Consider the following 21,543-nt stretch of genomic DNA (forward strand, 5'->3'; position numbering starts at 1 on the left):
TGTGAATGTGTTAGGTATCTAGTTACTTGGCGTAACATCATCTTTCATATTCTACAAACAAATTAAATAAATGAGATATACAGTGGGGCAAAAAAGTATTTAGTCAGCCACCAATTGTGCAAGTTCTCCCACTTAAAAAGATGAGAGAGGCCTGTAATTGTCATTATAGGTATACCTCAACTATGAGAGACAAAATGTGGAAACAAATCCAGACAATCACATTGTCTGATTTTTGAAAGAATTTATTTGCAAAATATGGTGGAAAATAAGTATTTGGTCACCTACAAACAAGCAAGATTTCTGGCTCTCACAGACCTGTATCCTCTTCTTTAAGAGGCTCCTCTGTCCTCCACTCATTACCTGTATTAATGGCACATGTTTGAACTTGTTATCAGTATAAAGGTCACCTGTCCACAACCTCAAACGGTCACACTCCAAACTCCACTATGGTAAAGACCAAAAAGCTGTCGAAGGACACCAGAAACAAAATTGTAGACCTGCACCAGGCTGGGAAGACTGAATCTGTAATAGGCAAGCAGCTTGGTGTGAAGAAATCAACTGTGGGAGCAATAATTAGAAAATGGAAGACATACAAGACCACTGATAATCTCCCTCGGTCTGGGGCTCCACGCAAGATTTCACCCCGTGGGGTCAAAATGATCACATGAACGGTGAGCAAAAATCTCAGAACCACACGGGGGGACCTAGTGAATGACCTGCAGAGAGCTGGGACCAACGTAACAAAGGCTACCATCAGTAACACACTTCGCCACCAGGGACTCAGATCCTGCAGTGCCAGACGTGTCCCCCTGCTTAAGTCAGTACATGTCCTGGCCCGTCTGAGGTTTTCTAGAGAGCATTTGGATGATCCAGAAGAGGATTGGGAGAATGTCATATGGTCAGATAAAACCAAAGTAGAACTGTTTGGTAGAAACACAACTCGTCTTTGGAGGAGAGAGAATGCTGAGTTGCAACCAAAGAACACCATACCTACTGTGAAGCATGGGGGTGGCAACATCATGCTTTGGGGCTGTTTCTCTGCAAAGGGAACAGGACGACTGATCCGTGTACGTGAAAGAATGAATGGGGCCATGTATCGTGAGATTTTGAGTGCAAACCTCCTCTCATCAGCAAGGGCATTGAAGATGAAACGTGGCTGGGTCTTTCATGACAACGAAAGCATGACAATGATCCCAAACACACCACCCGGGCAACGAAGGAGTGGCTTTGTAAGAAGCATTTCAAGGTCCTGGAATGGCCTAGCCAGTCTCCAGATCACAACCCCATAGAAAGCCTTTGAAGGGAGTTGAAAGTCCGTGTTGCCCAGTGACAGCCCCAAAACATCACTGCTCTAGAGGAGATCTGCATGGAGGAATGGGCCAACATACCAGCAACAGTGTGTGACAACCTTGTGAAGACTTACAGAAAACGTTTGACCTCTGTCATTGCCAACAAAGGATATATAAAAAGTATTGATATGAACTTTTGATATTGACCAAATACTTATTTTCCACCATAATTTGCAAATAAATTCTTTCAAAAATCAGACAATGTGATTGTCTGGATATGTTTTCACATTTTGTCTCTCATAGTTGAGGTATACCTATGATGACAATTACAGGCCTCTCTCATCTTTTTAAGTGGGAGAACATGCACAATTGGTGGCTGACTAAATACTTTTTTGCCCCACTGTATGTATATATATATATATATATATATATATTATATATATATATATATATATATATAAAAACGTTTGGAGGCTACAAGTAATTTTCTAGCAAAAAATACTAAATTTAAACTTCTAAATAAAAAGTGCCAGAAAAGGCTTGGTCTTCAAGTGGATAATTTTCTTCCATACACGACTGGTATATAAAAACACCCCCAGAAACATCATTTCCTGCTATCAGATCAATTGATTTTCTCAGGAATCTGCACTAAGATGCAAATAATATTTTAGGTATCCTCTACAACTAAAATTTCATTTTTGGCGAGATACTTACAAAAGGGTTAATCAGGTCTAGAAGGATATAGACCTTGCATTTACCTCACTAGAACTAGAACTGCATGAGCTGATTAATAACGAAAGAGTCAGTGCCATGCCTATTCTCTCTGCAAGGTTTGCCAAAAGAGAAGTTTAAAAGACAAACAATTATACTTATGTAGGTGCATGCAGCATCTGTCCCCAGTGATATCTGAGTGAACACCATTGATCACTCAGTTCTCCTCCTCTGCTCTGAGCAGAGAACCATGACTGTCAGTCAGCGGCTCTCTGCTCTGCCCCTCCAGTGCTTACTGCAGCGGTGGGCTGTGGGGGCTCATCGTTCAGGCTCTTAGCAGATTAATGAGAGGCCGAGCCAGGTGTCGGTCCAGGTATTTGGGTGGATAGTGACCATATGGTCAGAATTTTTCTTGAGCCTAGACCAGCTGAGTGACATCAGCCCACTCTTGGCTGAAACGGATCACAGGAGTGCAGAACAAACTGTACTGCTGCGATCCATAGGAGAAGTATGAACAAAAAAAAATCCCTGCAATGTACACAGATCACCCAAAGGGGATTGTATTCTTTTTCTTAACAAAAGTGGAGTTACTCTTTATTGTTATGAGGAATGATAAAGGCCTAACAATGCAATATAGTGGGATGGGACCTAGTCGCTGCTAGTTTTTTCTACAAAAAGTTCCAGTTCCCTGGCTGTAATGGCTACCTTCTGGTTTTAGTTCTTTGAGTCACCAGGACCTTCATCTCAGAGAAGGTTTACATTAAAGTAAATGATACAATCTGCAGAGTTTATACATATAAGAACACAATTTTTTTGGTGTACATTTCTGTGTTTTTTATTTATTGCAAAGTCTCTGGTATTTGTCTTAAAAGAAAAAAAAAAAGGAAGGATAGATCCTATTCCAAAGAATAACACATCCTGTTCTTGTAATGCATTAAAAACTTTAGGTTCTACTCAAAAATTACTCTTTCCAAGTGATTTGGTAATTTTGTGGGTTATACAGAAAATTTTCAGGATCCTGAAAGGTTTCTGTAATCTTTGCTACCGGGTTTTCACTGTGCCTTAAAAGGCATTGCATGTCTGTGAGCACATAAAAATGGTATGCTTACAAACAGCCAGCACTGTTGCCAACTATTTCAAAGTGAAAAGGATTGCCTCATTTGCATATATATTGTATATCATTTTTTTTTTTTTTTTTTTTAGTTATTGAAACTTGGATTCATTTTGGATAGAGTAAGGGAGGGTTATAACCAGTCAGATTTTTCTTTCGCCATCTGTGCCCCATTGGGGAGATTTCCCTTCACTTCCTGTCTCATAGGCAAACAGGGGAGAGGCAATCCCTGCAATTTAAGGGAATATTATTGGAAGATTTCCCCTCTATTGCTATTCTGGAGACAACCCAAAATTTGGGATTGTCTTTTACTTTCAATGATAATGGTAAACAGAACAAATAGAGAGGATGAATCTCACAGACATCAATAAAACCTGACCTGTGTTCTAATCCATCTCCACCTTATCCAAAGCTATAAAAAAAAAAAAAAAAAAAAAAAGGGGGGGGGGGGGAGAGATTTTGCCTTTATGTATACTTTCAGACAAAAGGGGTAACCAATTTCCCTATGAATAAAATGGAATGGAAACAGACATGCATGGCTCAGTTAGAAAGACAAAACACATCAAAAAAGCTGATTGTTTTTATGATCTTCATATTGTATTAAATGTCAAAATGAAAGCTGAACTTTAAGTTAAAAAAGAACTTAGATTTTACGTAAGAAAAAAACTGCTCATAAAATTGTTGGAGAAAGGTGTTCTACTATATCTTCCAAATGTTCACAGATATTCTCGGCAAATGTATCTTGCAAGTTCTCTGCTGTACTTTCTTCAGAGGCCATTAGAGGTGGTGCAATAGAAGGCATATTTTGCAAATGTTCACAGACAGTCTCAGGAAATACTTCTTGTGACTTCCCAGCAAGAGTTTCTTGTGAGGCGGTTATAGGGGGTGAAGTAGAATCTTCTCTGTCCTGCGCCGATTTGGAATCAGATGTGGGAAGCCCAGTCACTGCAGTTTCATCAAGAAAAGAAGGTGTTTTAGGTGGACTGGGTGCTGGCAGAAAAGCTTCTCCATCCAAACTTTCATCAAAATATAATCCATCAAGTATCTCTGAGGCAGCATCAAGATATTCATTAACTGATGTCAGATTGCAAGCTTTGGAATAAGGGTTTGCGGCTTCCCCACAATCTCTGTCTATGGTGTGAACAGGTGTGGAGGTACTTGGCGAGTCCTTGATCAAATCTATATTAGACTCTATGCTGTTACTTTTACCAGGCAGTGTATCGACATCAATACTGCTCGGCACATCAAGTTTCTCTGGAGTGTCACTATCACTGTCAATTCTGATGACTACTGGAGAACTCTTTTCATGTCTGCGTTTCTTCTTGTGTTTTTTCTTCTTTTTCTTTTTATGTTGTTTGGTATCTTGTGTGCTTTTTCCTTCATACACAATCTCCACACTGGGGCTCCTTGTCCTTTTCTTCCATTTAGGCTTGTGTTCATTTGAAGATTTATCCATCAAACTATCCTCCAAGTCTCTTAAGGCTGTCTGTGTATGAGCCTCTTTTCCATTGGCAACTTCTGTCTCACCATTGTTCTTATTTTTGTTCTGTGGCTCCAGATGGCGGGTTTTATATTTCCTCTTACCACTGGGTTTGTCAGACTGGGTTTGTTGAGCACTAGTTATAGTAGCACGACTGCTGTTTGATCGGCTTCTTGAATGATGATGCTTATCAGCAATAGTTCCTCTTCGCTTTCTTGGCTCTTTCCTTTGAGAAAAAGCCTGTAAATGGTAATCAGGACTGTCAGAATATCTAGAGCAATGACCTCTACCACGGGAATGTTTTTTATAGGACTTTTGTAACTCTTCTCTATTACGGTTTCTGCTATAGTATGTATACTCCCAGTGATAAGTACTGCGATAATTGCCTGTATTGTCAATGTCACGACTTCGCGATCTCCCTCTGCTATGCTTTCTATTTCTAGAGCTGGATCTTTTTAGCTCTCTGGAACTTTCACTTGACAAAGAAACAGTTCTACTCCTCCAAGATAAACTTCTATCTCTACTACGTGATCGCCTCCTTTCTCTCGAACTTTTATGCCTCTTTTCTCGAGATTTTGTTCTTTGTCTGTTCTTACTGTGCCATTTTTTGTGACTGTCATAAGCCTTATTGCGAGAAGAACGAGAATAACAATCAGAGCTCAAAGAACGTTCCCGCCACCTTGATGTGCCTTCATTGAAAGAATGTCTGTCGTCTTTTCTGGATTCAAACAATTTTCTAGAAGATACGTCTGTTGATCTTTTCTCTTTCTTCTTTTTTGGATGAGATTTGTCACTGGGTGTCTTCTGCTTTTGTTTAGTTTTGCGTGATGGCTTATCACTTGATCGAGATGAAGAAATGGAAGACCTATGTGACTCACTGCTGTCATATAAAGTAAAAGGTCTTTCTTGGGGCTTTTTAGTTTGCTCAATCTTCACTTCACAAAGGGAAGGTTCTGAATCAGAAGAGAGCTGAACTAATTCTGGGGTTCTTTCTGCAAGTGGTTTAACAAAACCCACTATAATACAGTCATCAGAAGGAATGCTCTGACTCTGAATATCATCAGTAGCTTCTTTTATCATATTGGCAGACTCCAGTCTACTACTTGAAGGTTCCTCATCTGAGCTATCTAAAGTAGTTAACATACCACTAGTTGCCTGTTCCATTGTAGAGTAGGAAGGTCCAGGTGTTTCATCATCCCAGGGAGCTTCACCAACTTCAACAGAAGAGGAAGTCACATCAGGCTCCCTTGTATTAACTTCATCTGGGGATATAGTAATTACAGAGGATTCTGATGCACTACCTTCTTCATATGAAGGTGCAGGACAATCGTAGTTGGCATGCTGGTCATATGCATCGATATTATAAGGGCAGCGTGCAAAATTGATGAACTCATGAAGAAAGTGTTCTGTACGGTGAAGCAGGAAAGGCTGCAAATCCTCTAAGAAGGCTTGGCTTTCCATGTCAAATCGAGTAACATTGCTCATAATGATGTGCTGCACGATGTTAACAAGGGAACCATGTGTGCCAAATAACACTGTCAATTCCCGCTTAAGCCATGGTATAAGCCGATGAAGGCAAGCAGGATTTCTGCGGAAAAATTCAGCAGATATATCACGGTAGCGTCCTCCATCCTGAATATTCCTGACGCGTATTCCAGATCGGTAAAGTGCTCTCCTGAAGTTTATGAGCTCCTGCTCTTGAATTTGTCTCATTGTCCTTCCCTCTGCACTTGCTTGTCGCCTGGAAGCTAGCCTTCTCATCATCTGTTGAATATTGCTGCCCCTTTGATGAGATTGTCTAGTTGTATATCCCTCAAACAGAACACCATTGTCTGGTGGTGAAAATGTTCTGTGTGCAGAAGATCTTGTTCGCATGGGCAAGTTACTGTCCCCGGTCATAGTAGTACGATAGCGAAATCTCTGCCCATCTGGACTGGCAAAAGAGCCATTTAAAGTGGGACGCAAAACGAATTCTTTGAAATCATCTTCAGCTCGCACACTATGAAATATAGAATGAAATGGCTGCTTGCATAGAGGACACTCTGCTTTGTTTTTTGCCCATTCCTTTATACATTTAAAGCAAAACCTATGGAGGCATCGGTCTAAGTGCGATATGTTTTCAAATCGGTCCAAACATATGGGACATTTTGAGTCTGGAGAAACATCTGTTGGGGATCCTTTATTGTGCGATTTCCTGGAACCAGCTTTAGAGCTGCTAGCTCCTAGGAAGTCATCTGTTGATGTTGACTGCATCTGCAAAACAAAAACCATGTATAAGAACATGAAAATAAACGATAGGTTTATTTCCTAACGACCCTACCTACAGCACTAAGCAAAAGTTTTAGACAGGTGTGGAGAAATGCTGTAAAGTATGAATGCTTCCAAAAATGTATATTTTGATTGATTTTTAATCAATTCACAAAATGCAAAAAGGGAGTGAACAGAAAAAAAATATCTAAGTCAAATCCATATTTGGTGTGACTACCCTTTTGGCTTCAAACCAGCATCAATTCTTACACAAGTTACACAAGTATTTTGTAGGATTAGGCCATGTTCACACTAAACTGACACGAAAGTTGCACGACTTTCGTTCTGACTTTGCCCTGCAACTTCAGGTCCGACTTCCATTCGACTTCAATAAACGGGATCAGACTTTGATCCGACATTAAGATGATCACGACTTGTCCTTTGACCAATCAAAACAATTCCTTTGCTTCTGGTATGGATGAAACCACACACCAAAATTATATATATATATATATATATATATATATATATATATATATATATATATATATATATATATATATATATATATATATATAACAACACAAAAATAAAAAAAATACACCAACCTGGCATGGGGTCATCCCCAAAATCCATACCAGACCCTTATCTGTGCATGCAGCCCGGCAGGTCAGGAACCATACCAGGCCACATGCCCTCAACATGAGAGGGCGGGTGCTTTGGGGCTCTGCCCAAAGCACCTTGTTCTCATGTTGATGGGGACAAGGGCTTCTTCCCCACAACCCTGGCCGGTTGTTGTGGGGGCCTGCGAGCGGGGGGCTTATCAGAATCTGGAAGCCCCCGTTAAGAAAGGGGGCCCCAGATCCCGGCCCCCCTATGCGAATGAGTATGGGGTGCATTGTATCAAAAAGTCCCCCCAACGTCAATCACGATGTCTTCCTCCGTCATCACTGCTGAAAAAAAAAAAAACGCACTCCTCCATGGACGCTGGCTCCCACCATTCTGTCAGCTCCGATGTCTGACAGTTCTTATATAGCTAGGGGGGATGGCCATCATGTGACATAACCCGGAGGGAGTCAGTGTTGGATGACGAGCATTTTTTTTTTCCAACGGATCGGTGGCGGCAGCTGAAGACATCGTGATTGACGTTGGAGCTACAATGGGGAACATTATTCTTTTTGAGTAAAGGACTTTTCAAAAACTGTGTTAGAAGCATCAAGGGGCTAAAAATGGGACTTTTAAGGCACAACTGTAATACACTACAAAAAATATGTAAAAAAGTTGAATTTTATTAATAACATACAAAGAACATGGGGAATGGACATGGACATTTAAAAAAACATCAGATATAGGCATACAACACATGTAATAACACCATTAAGGATCCTATCCTGCAGTCTCCTAAGTGATTCTATATATTCTTATCAATACATTCACTATCCAGGTAGGAGAAAAAAGGGTAGACTTCCCCTAGAGAGTTTGAGATTGAGGGAGCACTGCAGGTCTGGTATTCCAGAGTGGTGTATTCTCCAATTGCTCTACATGTTTCACGTTAACAAAGAACACTTCTTCAGGAGCTAGAGGTTCGATTAAATATAAAAGGGAAAAAGTGTATTCACGAAGGTGGACTTGCTTAATCGATCGCTGAAAACGATCAAAAGTAAAGATGTCTCTGAAAAAAGATCAGACTGGCAGCAAACAGAGACCAAGGCATCCCAGATAGATATCAGATCAGGTAGTTGCAGGTAAGGGGAGAGCTTGTATAGGCTGCAGTTCCCACGATAGGTAACAGAGGAGTCTGGAAGTGCACAGCTCAGCTGAGTTGCCGCCTGTTGTATGTCCATTCCCCATGTTCTTTGTATGTTATTAATAAAATTCCACTTTTTTACATATTTTTTGTAGTGTATTACAGTTGTGCCTTAAAAGTCCCATTTTTAGCCCCTTGATGCTTCTAACACATTATCGGGGACGTTGGCACAAGTGACCTTTAAGTACCTACAGAGTCACCCTGTATATTAGGTACTTCTGTACTAGGATCTCTCTTTTGCTTTTCAAAAACTGTGTCGTGTTTTTATTTACACTATTACTATTATTATTTTTTGGGAGTGAATGAGTATGGGGTACAATGTACCCCATACTCATTGACATTGGGGGAGGTCAGGATCTGGGGGCCCCCTTTCTTAAAGGGGGCTTCCAGATTCTGATAAGCCCCCTGCCCGCAGACCCCCACAACCACCGGCCAGAGGCCCCCCCCCCCCCGCCCCAAAGCACCCACCCCCCCATGTTGAAGGCATGTGGCCTGGTAGGGTTCAGGAGGGGCGGGCTGCATGCTCAGATAAGTGTCTGGTATGGATTTTGGGGGGACTCAACGCCGGTCTTTTTTGCATGGGGTTCCCCCTTAAGATCCATACCAGACCCAATGGGCCTGGTAAGGATTTGGGGGGTGGGGGCTGTTATTTTTTTGGGGGGGGTTTACTTTGCTAACATTGCATACACTTGATCTCAGGGCACAAGTCGCATGCCATGAGTCAGATCAGTTAAGATGTGATTTGACTTGGATGAGACTTCTATTCAAATCTATCGGCTGAAATTGTGCCTAAGTCGGACCAAAGTAGTGCAGGAACCTTTTTCATAGTCGGACCAGTTAAGACGGCTCTCATAGGGAACCATCGATTTTGACATGTCATGCGACTTGTGCTCTCAAAGTCGGAGCGCTTGTCGGACCAGTGTGAACCGGCCCTTAGAGTCAGGTGTATGATTAACCAATTATACCAAGCAGGCTAATGATCGTTAATTTCATATGTAGGTTGAAACAGTCATTAACAGAAACAGCTGTGTAGGAGGCTTAAGACTGGGTGAGGAACAGCCAAACTCTGCTACTAAGGTGAGGTTGTGGAAGACAATTTCATGTCACAGATCATACACCATGGCAAGACTGAGCACAGCAACAAGACACAAGGTATTATACTGCATCAGCAAGGTCTCCTCCGGGCAAAGATTTCTAAGCAGACTGGGGTTCCAAGATCTTTTAAAGAAGCACAAAGAAATGGGCAATGTTGAGGACCGTAGACGCAGCGGTCACAAAACATAGGAACTGGGGTGCAGAAAAATGTCAGCAGGTGCTCGGGACTGGGGAGTCAAAATTTAAAATATTTAGTTGTAGCCGGAGGCAGTTTGTTCACCTAAGGGCCGGAGAGCGGTACATTAATGTATGTTGGCAGGCAACAGTGAAGCATGATGGAGGTTTCTGGCAAGTTTAGGGCTGCATTTCTGCAAATTGCAATTTGCAGCCCATTCAAATGAATCACACTGCAGGAGAACATGCATGAGTCCCACAGGACCATGCAAGAGTCCCACAGGAGTGTGGAGCACGTTCCAGTGCGATTCTGGTGTGAACCGGCCCTAAATGCCATACGTGTAGGGCAGAAAAGGCATCCCCAAAGCCTGGCTAAAAAAAACAAAAACTGGTATTGTTAATGATCAACCCTGTACTGTATTTAGATCTTCTCACTGGTCCAAATTGCATAATGTCACAAAATTGTGCAGGGCCTTGCAGTGCTCGAGAACCAGAACATTTTGTAAAATTGCTATTAAAAAAAAAAAAAAAAAAAAGGAAGAAGAGCGCACTGGCACTCCAGATAATTACAATCATATCAAAATGACAGGTATGTATCCATCAAATTCTATGGACAAGACCTCCTCACATCGCCTGCCTCAGATAGATCAAAGAGAGTATACCCTTGACAACATGCAAATCATAAACCGTGCTGGCCAGAACTGCAGTGTCCTTGTCATTTTCCCCAACATTATCCACCTTCCCAGCTATCTTTGGTGACCTACTGAACAACTCCTCCCTATCTACTGGAGATGATGAGGGTTAGTAGCCCAAATTAAAAGTAAAACCTGCTTCTCCATAGAGAGCAGAAAATAAGCATGGGCAACCTGCGACAGAAAGTGTGTTACTGGCAGGATCATCAGGTAAAAATACAGGTAAGAAGAAAACAAATGCATCCACATCATCTAAAGCTGACGATACACTATACAATTTGATTACACAATCTCCTTTAGGTCTACCATCAACTATGCAGAATAAGGACCTGCCTAATTTGATATTAATTAAAAGGAATGTTTTGATTTGTCTAAATAATAACAGTTTTTCTAAAGCTAAAAGGAGGTTTATGAGATTGTACAATCAGTACAGTGTATGACCCTTTTAAGGACTGGGTATAAAAAATGGCTATGCAATCCCCCACCTTTTAAATGTTGTCACTCCACTTATATTTGCTACATTCAGTTTCTAATTAATCTCAATATTTTTTAATAAAAAAAACTTTTTCCAAGCATTCATGTGACCACAAAACTCTGCGGAGCAGGTCTGTCTGTACACCTGGTGGGCAATAACTTCTTTAGATCCGTTTTACACTTGTAAGCTCTTGCTGCTCCAATGAAAAAGATATATGATGGACTGCTTTTTAGAGGGTGGGTGACAGGTGGCTGAGAGATGATAAATCTGCTCGCCACTTGCTTCAACCCTTAGGAGCCGCACCACGACTATGCAACCACATGCAATGCGCAGCCCCATGTGTAATTTTTTTTATCCAATAAATGTTCTTCCTCTTAATTTTATTTTTCAAATAGTACCCTGGCCATGCGTAAAAACTCACAGTTCTATGTCTTCCCACTGTGCCCCAGGACCTATGGAGTCCTGAACGAATTTCCTGTACATGCATGCTCCTGTCCTGAACTACAACTCTATCTGCCATGAGCGCAGCATGCAGAGGCGGTATGAAAGGGACACACACAGCAAAAGCTGCTGTCAGTCATTGCTGTGGATGATTATTGAAAATTAAAGTAAAAGAAAATCACAAGTTTTGGGTTGACACCAGAACTGGAATAGAGGGGAAATCTTCCAATGGGGACACTAGTTTCAGTGACACCCAGGGATTTCCTCACACTTCCCGTTTTGGCTATGGGACAGAAAGTGAAGGGAATTCTTACTACACCCAGCTTCATCTTGAATTTCAGAGTAATTTTAGCAATAAAGTGAGCGTATATAAATATAGTATATTGACATCTGTGACGCTGTTTTGATGTTACATTTTGAAAGTAGCTGGACGCCAGCAGTAAGGTAGCGGAGGCCATGTTGATACACCCTGCACAGCGCTAAACCTTTAGGCTTTTAAAAGTAAACATCCAAACAGCATCACAGATATCAATACACTATATTTACATATACGTTCAACTTTATTGTTAAAATTCTCTGAAATTCGGCATGAGTCTGACTGATTAGCGACCTTCACTCACATGTAACTGTTACATTTTGGCTGTTATACTTGACGTGTTCATTACAGTCTAAATGCAATGCAAAGTTATCTTTAAAAAAAAAAAAAAAAAAAAAAAAAAATTTCTCTGAAATTCAAGACGTAGCTGGGTGTATTAAGATGTCCGCATGGGTGTTCTATCAAATTATCACTACCCGTCAGATCATGAAATGTTTGGAATGCATAGCGCCGTGGAACGCATGTTGGAATGCATAGCGCAGGAAGTATTTTTTTGGTCGGAACGTCACTTCCGTTACAAGATCTGACAGGTAGTGGTAATCTGATAGAACACCGGCATTCCAGAAATGTAACTGTTTTTTGAAACTATTAAATCGATGGGTTTAGTTCCATTTTAATGGGGGGGGGGGGGGGGGGACCCTGCAACTGCCTATTTTTTACCAGCTTCCCAGGGCCAACAACTCCTTGGAGCTATGGATGCTGTTGGGATGATGTTACTGCTCTAAGGATTCGGTAGCAGTGTCAGCCCTTCACAGGCAGCCTGGCACACTTGGTTATGTGAATACTTGGGTACGTCATTTTGCTCAAGTGGTTGTACGGTTTTTTAGAGCAGACGGTCGGCTTTCTTGTAATAACAACTGATGTGGCTAAGCATCAGTTATTACAAGCAACGAGGGGGGGAAATCCCCCCTATCCCGCTGCCTTCCGCAGCTCTCCTGGGCTCTCCCGTCCCACTGGGAGACCCAAGCCACCAGCCGGCACGTCCGCCGGCTGGCCGAAGACCCGGACAAAGCCAAAATCGGCTTTGATCGGGTCTACGATTTAATAACCCGGAAACTACGTCACTTCCTGTTTACTTGGCAGCCAACAACGCCAGTTTTAAAAAAAAATCCACAGTATTCAAAAACGCCAAGATCCCTCCATAAAGCGTATCTGTCACAAGGGATGTTTACATTCCTGGTGACAGCAATAAAAGTGATCAAATAAAATAAATAAATTCAGCCCCTGAAGGATTTACCACCTTAATGACCAGGTCATTATTTGTGAAATGGCACTGTGTTACTTTAACCACTTGCCAACCAGCCGCCGCAGTTATACTGCATCAGTGGGGCTCTATTGCGCGAATTGCCGTATTGGTACGGGGCTTCGTGTAATAGATGCAGCGGGCACGCACACCGGAGCCGATGCATGTGGCCGGCAGTCACCATGTCCGCCGGCCACCCATGATCGCTCCACAGAGGCAGAACAGGGATCTGCCAATGTAAACAAAGCAGATCCCCGTTCTGTCAGGGGAGTACAGTGTGATTGTCTGATCCTAGTGATCAGGAACAGCTATCTCTCTGTACTCCAGTATCAAAAGTGTCCGATCTGTCCGCCGCAATGTCACAGTCCCGCAAAAAAAAAAAAAAAAAAAAAAAAAAAAGGGAGGAGTATCACTGCCATTACTAGTAAAAAAAGGAAAATAAAAATGCCATAGATCTATCCCCTAATTTGTAGACGCTATACCTTTTAGGGCCAACCAATATTTATTGCGATTTTTTTACCAAAAATATGTAGAAGAATACATATTGGCCTAAACTGATAAAGACATTTTTAAAGGATAGGAGGGCTTAATTACGCTTTAAGGCTGTCAGCAGATCAGCCTCTACAAACCCAGCAGTGCCTAAAAATTGAGAGCAACTGAGCATGTGCAGAGCAGGGTGAGACAGTGTGTCACTGAATTTTAAACAGTATACTTATTTTTAATGTTTTACATCGCTATACCTAACAAAAGGGGCCAGTTTGAAGTGATCTAGCAGGACTTAATTTTCTGACTGAGCGCCGGTTCACATTAGAAGCGGCACGACTTGCAGGTCGCCTCACCGAGGCGACCTACACACGACTGCCGCGGCGACTTGCAAGACGACTTCTGTATAGAAGTCTATGCAAGTCGCCCCCAAAGTAGTACAGGAACCTTTCTTCTAAGTCGGAGCGATTAGAACGGTTCCATTGTACAGAACGGGAGGCGACTTGTCAGGCGGCTAGGTCGCCTGACAAGTCGCCCCTGTGTGAACCGGTTCTAAGGCCTTATTCACACCATGGTGCTAAGAAGTCAGTTTTTCTGCACATGCTCCTATAAGGGCACAAAAAATAAATAAAAAAAAAAAAAAAAAACAATTGTTCTGTATATGCCCTGTTCACGCCACAACCTGCAGATTTTTTTCTGTGCAGGAATCTGAAACATATATGCAATTTTCTGCACAGGTAAAAAAAACTAACATGACCGCAAACATTGGTGTGAACAGGGCACATAACTCACAGTCCATATTCCCATCGCACATGTTCCTGGAATGAGCTCTTTATGGTACTGGGCACTGTACAGCTGGAACCTGTGCCATAAGTAGATATTCGCCAGCACACCTACATCTGGTGTGATGGCGAATATCTACTTAACAGGACACATAACGGACGTGCGGGAATACTGATGTAAACTGATGTCTCTGCAAGTGACACTTCACTTTTCAAGCACGTATGCTGTGAACTAACCCTTAAGCTCCACTCTAAAAATAAATGTGTATACTGTTTAAAATCCAGTAATACACTGCCTCACCCTGCTCTGTGCATGCTCAGTTGCGCTCTATTTTTAGGCACTGCCAAATTTGAAGAGGATGATCTGCTGACAGCCTTAAAGTGGCATTAAACCCTCCTATCCGTTACAGCCAAGGAAGCTGCTTTTGTTTGATCTGCAAACTACCATGGCTGCACACATTTGATGGACAGTTTGGCTGAGGACACAAGCAAATGTGACAGTTAGCAATCTCAGCATTCCAGGAATGTAACGGTTTTGAAACCATTACATCGGTGGGTTTAGTTCTGCTTTATGATTTACTGCTGTTCAGGGGCTCTGGGCTTCAACAAAATGGCAGCCTCCAGCAAGAAGAAACAGGAGCAATGCTGGAGGCAGTTTACAGTACACGCTCATTTTGGTAGGATGATTGGTAATGTGGAATGTATGTTCCTTGATGATAAAAAATAATTTGGCAACACACATATACAGTACATAGACAGTATTGGAACACACACACACATACAGTACATAGACAGTATGGGAACGCACACATATATACAGTACACAGACAGTATGGAAACACACATATATACAGTACACAGACAGTATGGGAACACACATATATACAGTACATAGACAGTATGGGAACACACATATATACAGTACATAGACAGTATGGGAACACACACATATACAGTACATAGACAGTATGGGAACACACATATATACAGTACATAGACAGTATGGGAACACACACATATACAGTACATAGACAGTATGGGAACACACACATATACAGTACATAGACCGTATGGGAACACACACATATACAGTACATAGACAGTATGGAAACACACACACACATATACAGTATGGGAACACACACATACAGTATATAGACAGTATGGGAACACACACATACAGTATATAGACAGTATGGGAACACACACATACAGTATATAGACAGTATGGGAACACACACACATTATTTATATATATATATATATATATATATATATATATATATATATATATATACACACACATATATACACACACACACATACACATATATACATACACAGTATATAGACAGTATGGGAACTAGGGCTGCAACTAACGATTATTCATACTCGATTAGTTGGCCGATTATTGTTTCGAATAATCGGTTAATAACCTTAAAAAAAAAAAAAAAAGTGTGGTGTATAATTTAGTTAATATGTAAAGTTTTAAAAGGCAAGTTATTCTTAAATATCTATATGCACTGGTAAATATAAATAACCAACTATATGGTTAGGGAGCAAAATATCTAATCCACTCTGCGAACAGACAGAATAGATATACTGTATATACTTTTATAGGAGATATACTGTATATACTATTAGAGGAGAGATATACTGTGTATATACTATTAGAGGAGAGATATACTGAATATACTATTAGAGGAGAGATATACTGTGTATATACTATTAGAGGAGAGATATACTGTGTATATACTATTAGAGGAGAGATATACTGTGTATATACTATTAGAGGAGAGATATACTGTGTATATACTATTAGAGGAGAGATATACTGAATATACTATTAGAGGAGAGATATACTGAATATACTATTAGAGGAGAGATATACTGAATATACTATTAGAGGAGAGATATACTGAATATACTATTAGAGGAGATATACTGTGTATATACTATTAGAGGAGAGATATACTGAATATACTATTAGAGGAGATATACTGTGTATATACTATTAGAGGAGAGATATACTGAATATACTATTAGAGGAGATATACTGTGTATATACTATTAGAGGAGAGATATACTGTATATACTATTAGAGGATATATACACTGTATATACTATTAGAGGATATATACTATTAAAGGGTGAATCTGGTAAATATCATCAGACTCAGAGATCAAATTTTTGTCTTCCTTCTTTTGTCTTCCTTCTTTTGTCTTCCTTCAAAAAAAAAAAAAAAAAAAAAAAATGTAATTTTAAGAACGTTCGTTCGATTTTCTAATCGTTAGTGGGGTCAAATCGACGTTCATTTTCAACCACAGTGATGGGAAAATTTGGAAATAGAAAACTTCTTGGTGAAAGGAATTTTCAGACAGTGTATGTGGTTTTCGTTCAAAAATTACATTCATTTTAAAAACAGAATGTTAAAAACAAGTGAAAATTTCAAACATTCTTTCATTCAGTGAATGTACAAAGATTTTTCGTCTGAATATTCTTGTCTGAAAATTGATCGGTGTGGCCAGCATAAGGTTCGGTGCACACCTATGCAGTTTGCTTTTGATCTGTTTCTGCAGTTCTTTTTGCTGTGCGTTTTGATTTTTGCGCACGTGATTTTGCTGCAATTTGCGTTTTTCTTTTTTTTTTTTGGCCAATTTGTTGTTGCGCAGATTAAAAAAACAAATTGCTGCAAAAACGCATTACATGCTATTCTGCAGATTCTCCATTAAAGTATATTGAACCAAAAAAGCACCGTTTTGCATTAAAAGAAAAAGTCCTTGACCCTTTCCAAATACGCAGCAACTGAAAAAAGCATAGATGTGAACGTGTCCCATAGGAAACCATGTAAATGAACTGTAGTGCGTTTCTGCAAAAAGCACCAAAAAACACAAAAATGTGAACCAGGTCTAACACGTTTAGTAACATAATGGGGTTAAAAAAAAACTAAAATTAGCCCTTTATAGTACAAAAAAAACCAAATAATTGCTACTGTAAAGGGTTCATTTTTTTACTGTAGAACTGTGAAAGTAATATTTACAGTAGCAATTATTTGCTCTTTTTGTACTATAAAGGGCTCATTTTAGTTTTTTTTAACCCCATTATGTTACTGGCCGATTAATCGATTATGAAAATAGTAATCAATTAATTTCATAATCGATTAGTTGTTGATTAATCGATTAGTTGTTTCAGCCCTAATGGGAATACACACACACACACACACACACACACACACACACACACATATATATATATATATAGACAGTATGGGAACACACACATATATACAGTACATAGATAGTATGGGAACACACATATATACAGTACATAGACAGTATGGGAACACACACACATATATACAGTACATAGACAGTATGGGAACACACACACACATATATACAGTACAGACAGTATGGGAACACACATATAGACAGTATGGGAACACACACATATACAGTACATAGACAGTATGGGAACACACACATATACAGTACATAGACAGTATGGGAACACACACATATACAGTACATAGACAGTATGGGAACACACACATATACAGTACATAGACAGTATGGGAACACACACATATACAGTACGGGAACACACACATATACAGTACATAGACAGTATGGGAACACACACACATATACAGTACATAGACAGTATGGGAACACACACATATACAGTACATAGACAGTATGGGAACTAGGGTTGTCCCGATACCGATACTAGTATCGGTACCAATACCGAGCATTTGCCCAAGTACTTGTACTCGGGCAAATGCTCCCGATGCTTCCCCCGATACTTGGAAATCAGCGGTGATCGGCGCGTGGGGGAGTTACAAGCTTCTCCCCCAGCGGCTTTAGTGACATACAGCGGTGATTGGTGCTTGTAAATCCCCCACACGTGATCACCGCTGACTGTCACCGCATCCTCCTCCATGCCCCCTCTGTTCCGCTGTCCCCTCTGTTCTGCTGTCCCTCTCCGCTCTCCCCCTTCCGTTGTGCCGTCCTCCTCCTCCTTCCTTTGTGAATGGACAGAGTCAGCTGACTGTCTATTCACATAACTCAAACATTGTAATCTCTTGTGATTACAATGTGTCAGTTTATGAATGGAGAGGAGCCGCTGTCTTCTCTCTATTCATTCTCAGTGCAGCTGACGCTGCAGAGAAAGGGACTGGGGAATCTCTATCCTCTGTCTATTTCTCTGTCTCAAGGGGGAGATATCAGAGGTCTGTTAAGACCCCTGATATCTCACCAAAGCCCCCCAACAGGGCTGATTAAAAAAAAAAAAAACAACACATATTGCAATAAAGAATAAAAGAAATATTATTGTAAAAAAAAAAAAATTGTAAATCAAAAACACATACACCGTTCACCCCCTACCCCCCTGAAAAAAAAGAAAGTAAAAAAAAGTATCGGTATCGGCGAGTACTTGAAAAAAAGTATCGGTACTTGTACTCGGTCCTAAAAAAGTGGTATCGGGACAACCCTAATGGGAACACACACATATATACACAGTACATAGACAGTATGGGAACACACACATACAGTATATAGACAGTTTGGGAACACACACATACAGTATATAGACAGTATGGGAACACACACACATACAGTATATAGACAGTATGTGAACACACACATAGTATATAGACAGTATGGGAACACGTATATAGACAATATGGGAACACACATACAGTATATAGACAATATGAGAACACACATACAGTATATAGACAATATGAGAACACACATACAGTATATAGACAATATGAGAACACACATACAGTATATAGACAATATGAGAACACACATACAGTATATAGACAATATGAGAACACATACAGTATATAGACAATATGAGAACACACATACAGTATATAGACAATATGAGAACACACATACAGTATATAGACAATATGAGAACACACATACAGTATATAGACAATATGAGAACACACATACAGTATATAGACAATATGAGAACACACATACAGTATATAGACAATATGAGAACACACATACAGTATATAGACAATATGAGAACACACATACAGTATATAGACAATATGAGAACACACATACAGTATATAGACAATATGAGAACACATACAGTATATAGACAATATGAGAACACACATACAGTATATAGACAATATGAGAACACACATACAGTATATAGACAATATGAGAACACATACAGTATATAGACAATATGAGAAAACACATACAGTATATAGACAATATGAGAACACATACAGTATATAGACAATATGAGAACACATACAGTATATAGACAATATGAGAACACACATACAGTATATAGACAATATGAGAACACATACAGTATATAGACAATATGAGAACACACATACAGTATATAGACAATATGAGAACACACATACAGTATATAGACAATATGAGAACACATACAGTATATAGACAATATGAGAACACACATACAGTATATAGACAATATGAGAACACACATACAGTATATAGACAATATGAGAACACACATACAGTATATAGACAATATGAGAACACACATACAGTATATAGACAATATGAGAACACATACAGTATATAGACAATATGAGAACACACATACAGTATATAGACAATATGAGAACACACATACAGTATATAGACAATATGAGAACACATACAGTATATAGACAATATGAGAACACACATACAGTATATAGACAATATGAGAACACACATACAGTATATAGACAATATGAGAACACATACAGTATATAGACAATATGAGAACACATACAGTATATAGACAATATGAGAACACACATACAGTATATAGACAATATGAGAACACACATACAGTATATAGACAATATGAGAACACATACAGTATATAGACAATATGAGAACACACATACAGTATATAGACAATATGAGAACACATACAGTATATAGACAATATGAGAACACATACAGTATACAGACAATATGAGAACACATACAGTATATAGACAATATGAGAACACATACAGTATATAGACAATATGAGAACACATACAGTATATAGACAATATGAGAACACATACAGTATATAGACAATATGAGAACACATACAGTATATAGACAATATGAGAACACATACAGTATATAGACAATATGAGAACACACATACAGTATATAGACAATATGAGAACACACATACAGTATATAGACAATATGAGAACACACATACAGTATATAGACAATATGAGAACACACATACATATACAGTACCTTCCACCCCAGTCTCCAGCCATGAAATGAGTGGGAGGAATAGGATGAGGACTATGGAGCTCCAACACAGCTTCTGCTAAGTCATAGTGACAGTGCCAGTCAGCACTACAAAGGGACAGTGTAAATAATGGAGGGATAGCGCCCATAACAATATATATGCGGACTAACCATTGTGCTCGGATCCTCTTTCCTTCCTGTTTTCCGCCGTCTTCCCCTCTTCTCCCTCATGGTGACCGTTGAGTATCCCCGACACCACCAACTCTCATTACCTTCCCAGCCTATTACACAAACAACCTCCGTTCTCCGCCCTACCAGGAAGACCGGGGCGCCGGGAACCTGCCATAGAGAAGAGCGCCAAACTCTGCCCTGGAGGGCTAGACACAGCGCTGGCTGCCCCCTGCAGGCGAGGAGGTGAAGGTGCACCCTGGCTGTGTTTCGAACTATTCGGCAAAAAGATCGTTGTCCATTGTTTTATAGTATATTAGATGTACTATAAATCTGTGCACGTGAAATAATGTTTATCTTAGCAGGATGCTCTGACCTGCCAGGAATAAAAATGGCCACTCTGCTTCTCCGGGGATCTTTGACCTCAACGTGCGTTGCTATACAGCGCCAAACATCAACACAAGAGGAGAGGGAAGTCAGTGTGTGCAGATATGATGATCCTCAGCAGAAGAGGCCAGGGGAGACTCCTGTCCTTGGTAAGATCTGGAATTATCTCTTCCTTCTCATGCTGGCATGCAACAATCACAGGTTGGGATATGCTATAGAAGACCATGTGGATGTATATAGACAGACACAGCTTACATTTGACATCATTCTGACAGTGACCATACACTATAGTCCAGGAATCTTCAAACTATGGCCCTCCAGCTGT

At 40.1% G+C, this 21,543-nt stretch overlaps 1 protein-coding gene across 1 annotated transcript; it reads right to left on the reverse strand.

Annotated features, from left to right (window-relative positions):
- Positions 1-1,745: 1,745 nt before the first annotated feature.
- Positions 1,746-21,074, reverse strand: TOPORS (TOP1 binding arginine/serine rich protein, E3 ubiquitin ligase). The gene is made up of 2 exons (XM_073636828.1): positions 20,835-21,074; positions 1,746-6,844 (listed from the first exon to the last, which is right to left on the reverse strand). Exons 1-2 carry the CDS (start codon positions 20,892-20,894, stop codon positions 3,782-3,784), a joined length of 3,123 nt encoding a protein of 1,040 aa, XP_073492929.1. The 5' UTR covers positions 20,895-21,074; the 3' UTR covers positions 1,746-3,781.
- Positions 21,075-21,543: the final 469 nt, after the last annotated feature.

Source organism: Aquarana catesbeiana, linkage group LG01, assembly GCF_042186555.1.
Source record: "Aquarana catesbeiana isolate 2022-GZ linkage group LG01, ASM4218655v1, whole genome shotgun sequence".
NCBI classification, from domain to species: domain Eukaryota; kingdom Metazoa; phylum Chordata; class Amphibia; order Anura; family Ranidae; genus Aquarana; species Aquarana catesbeiana.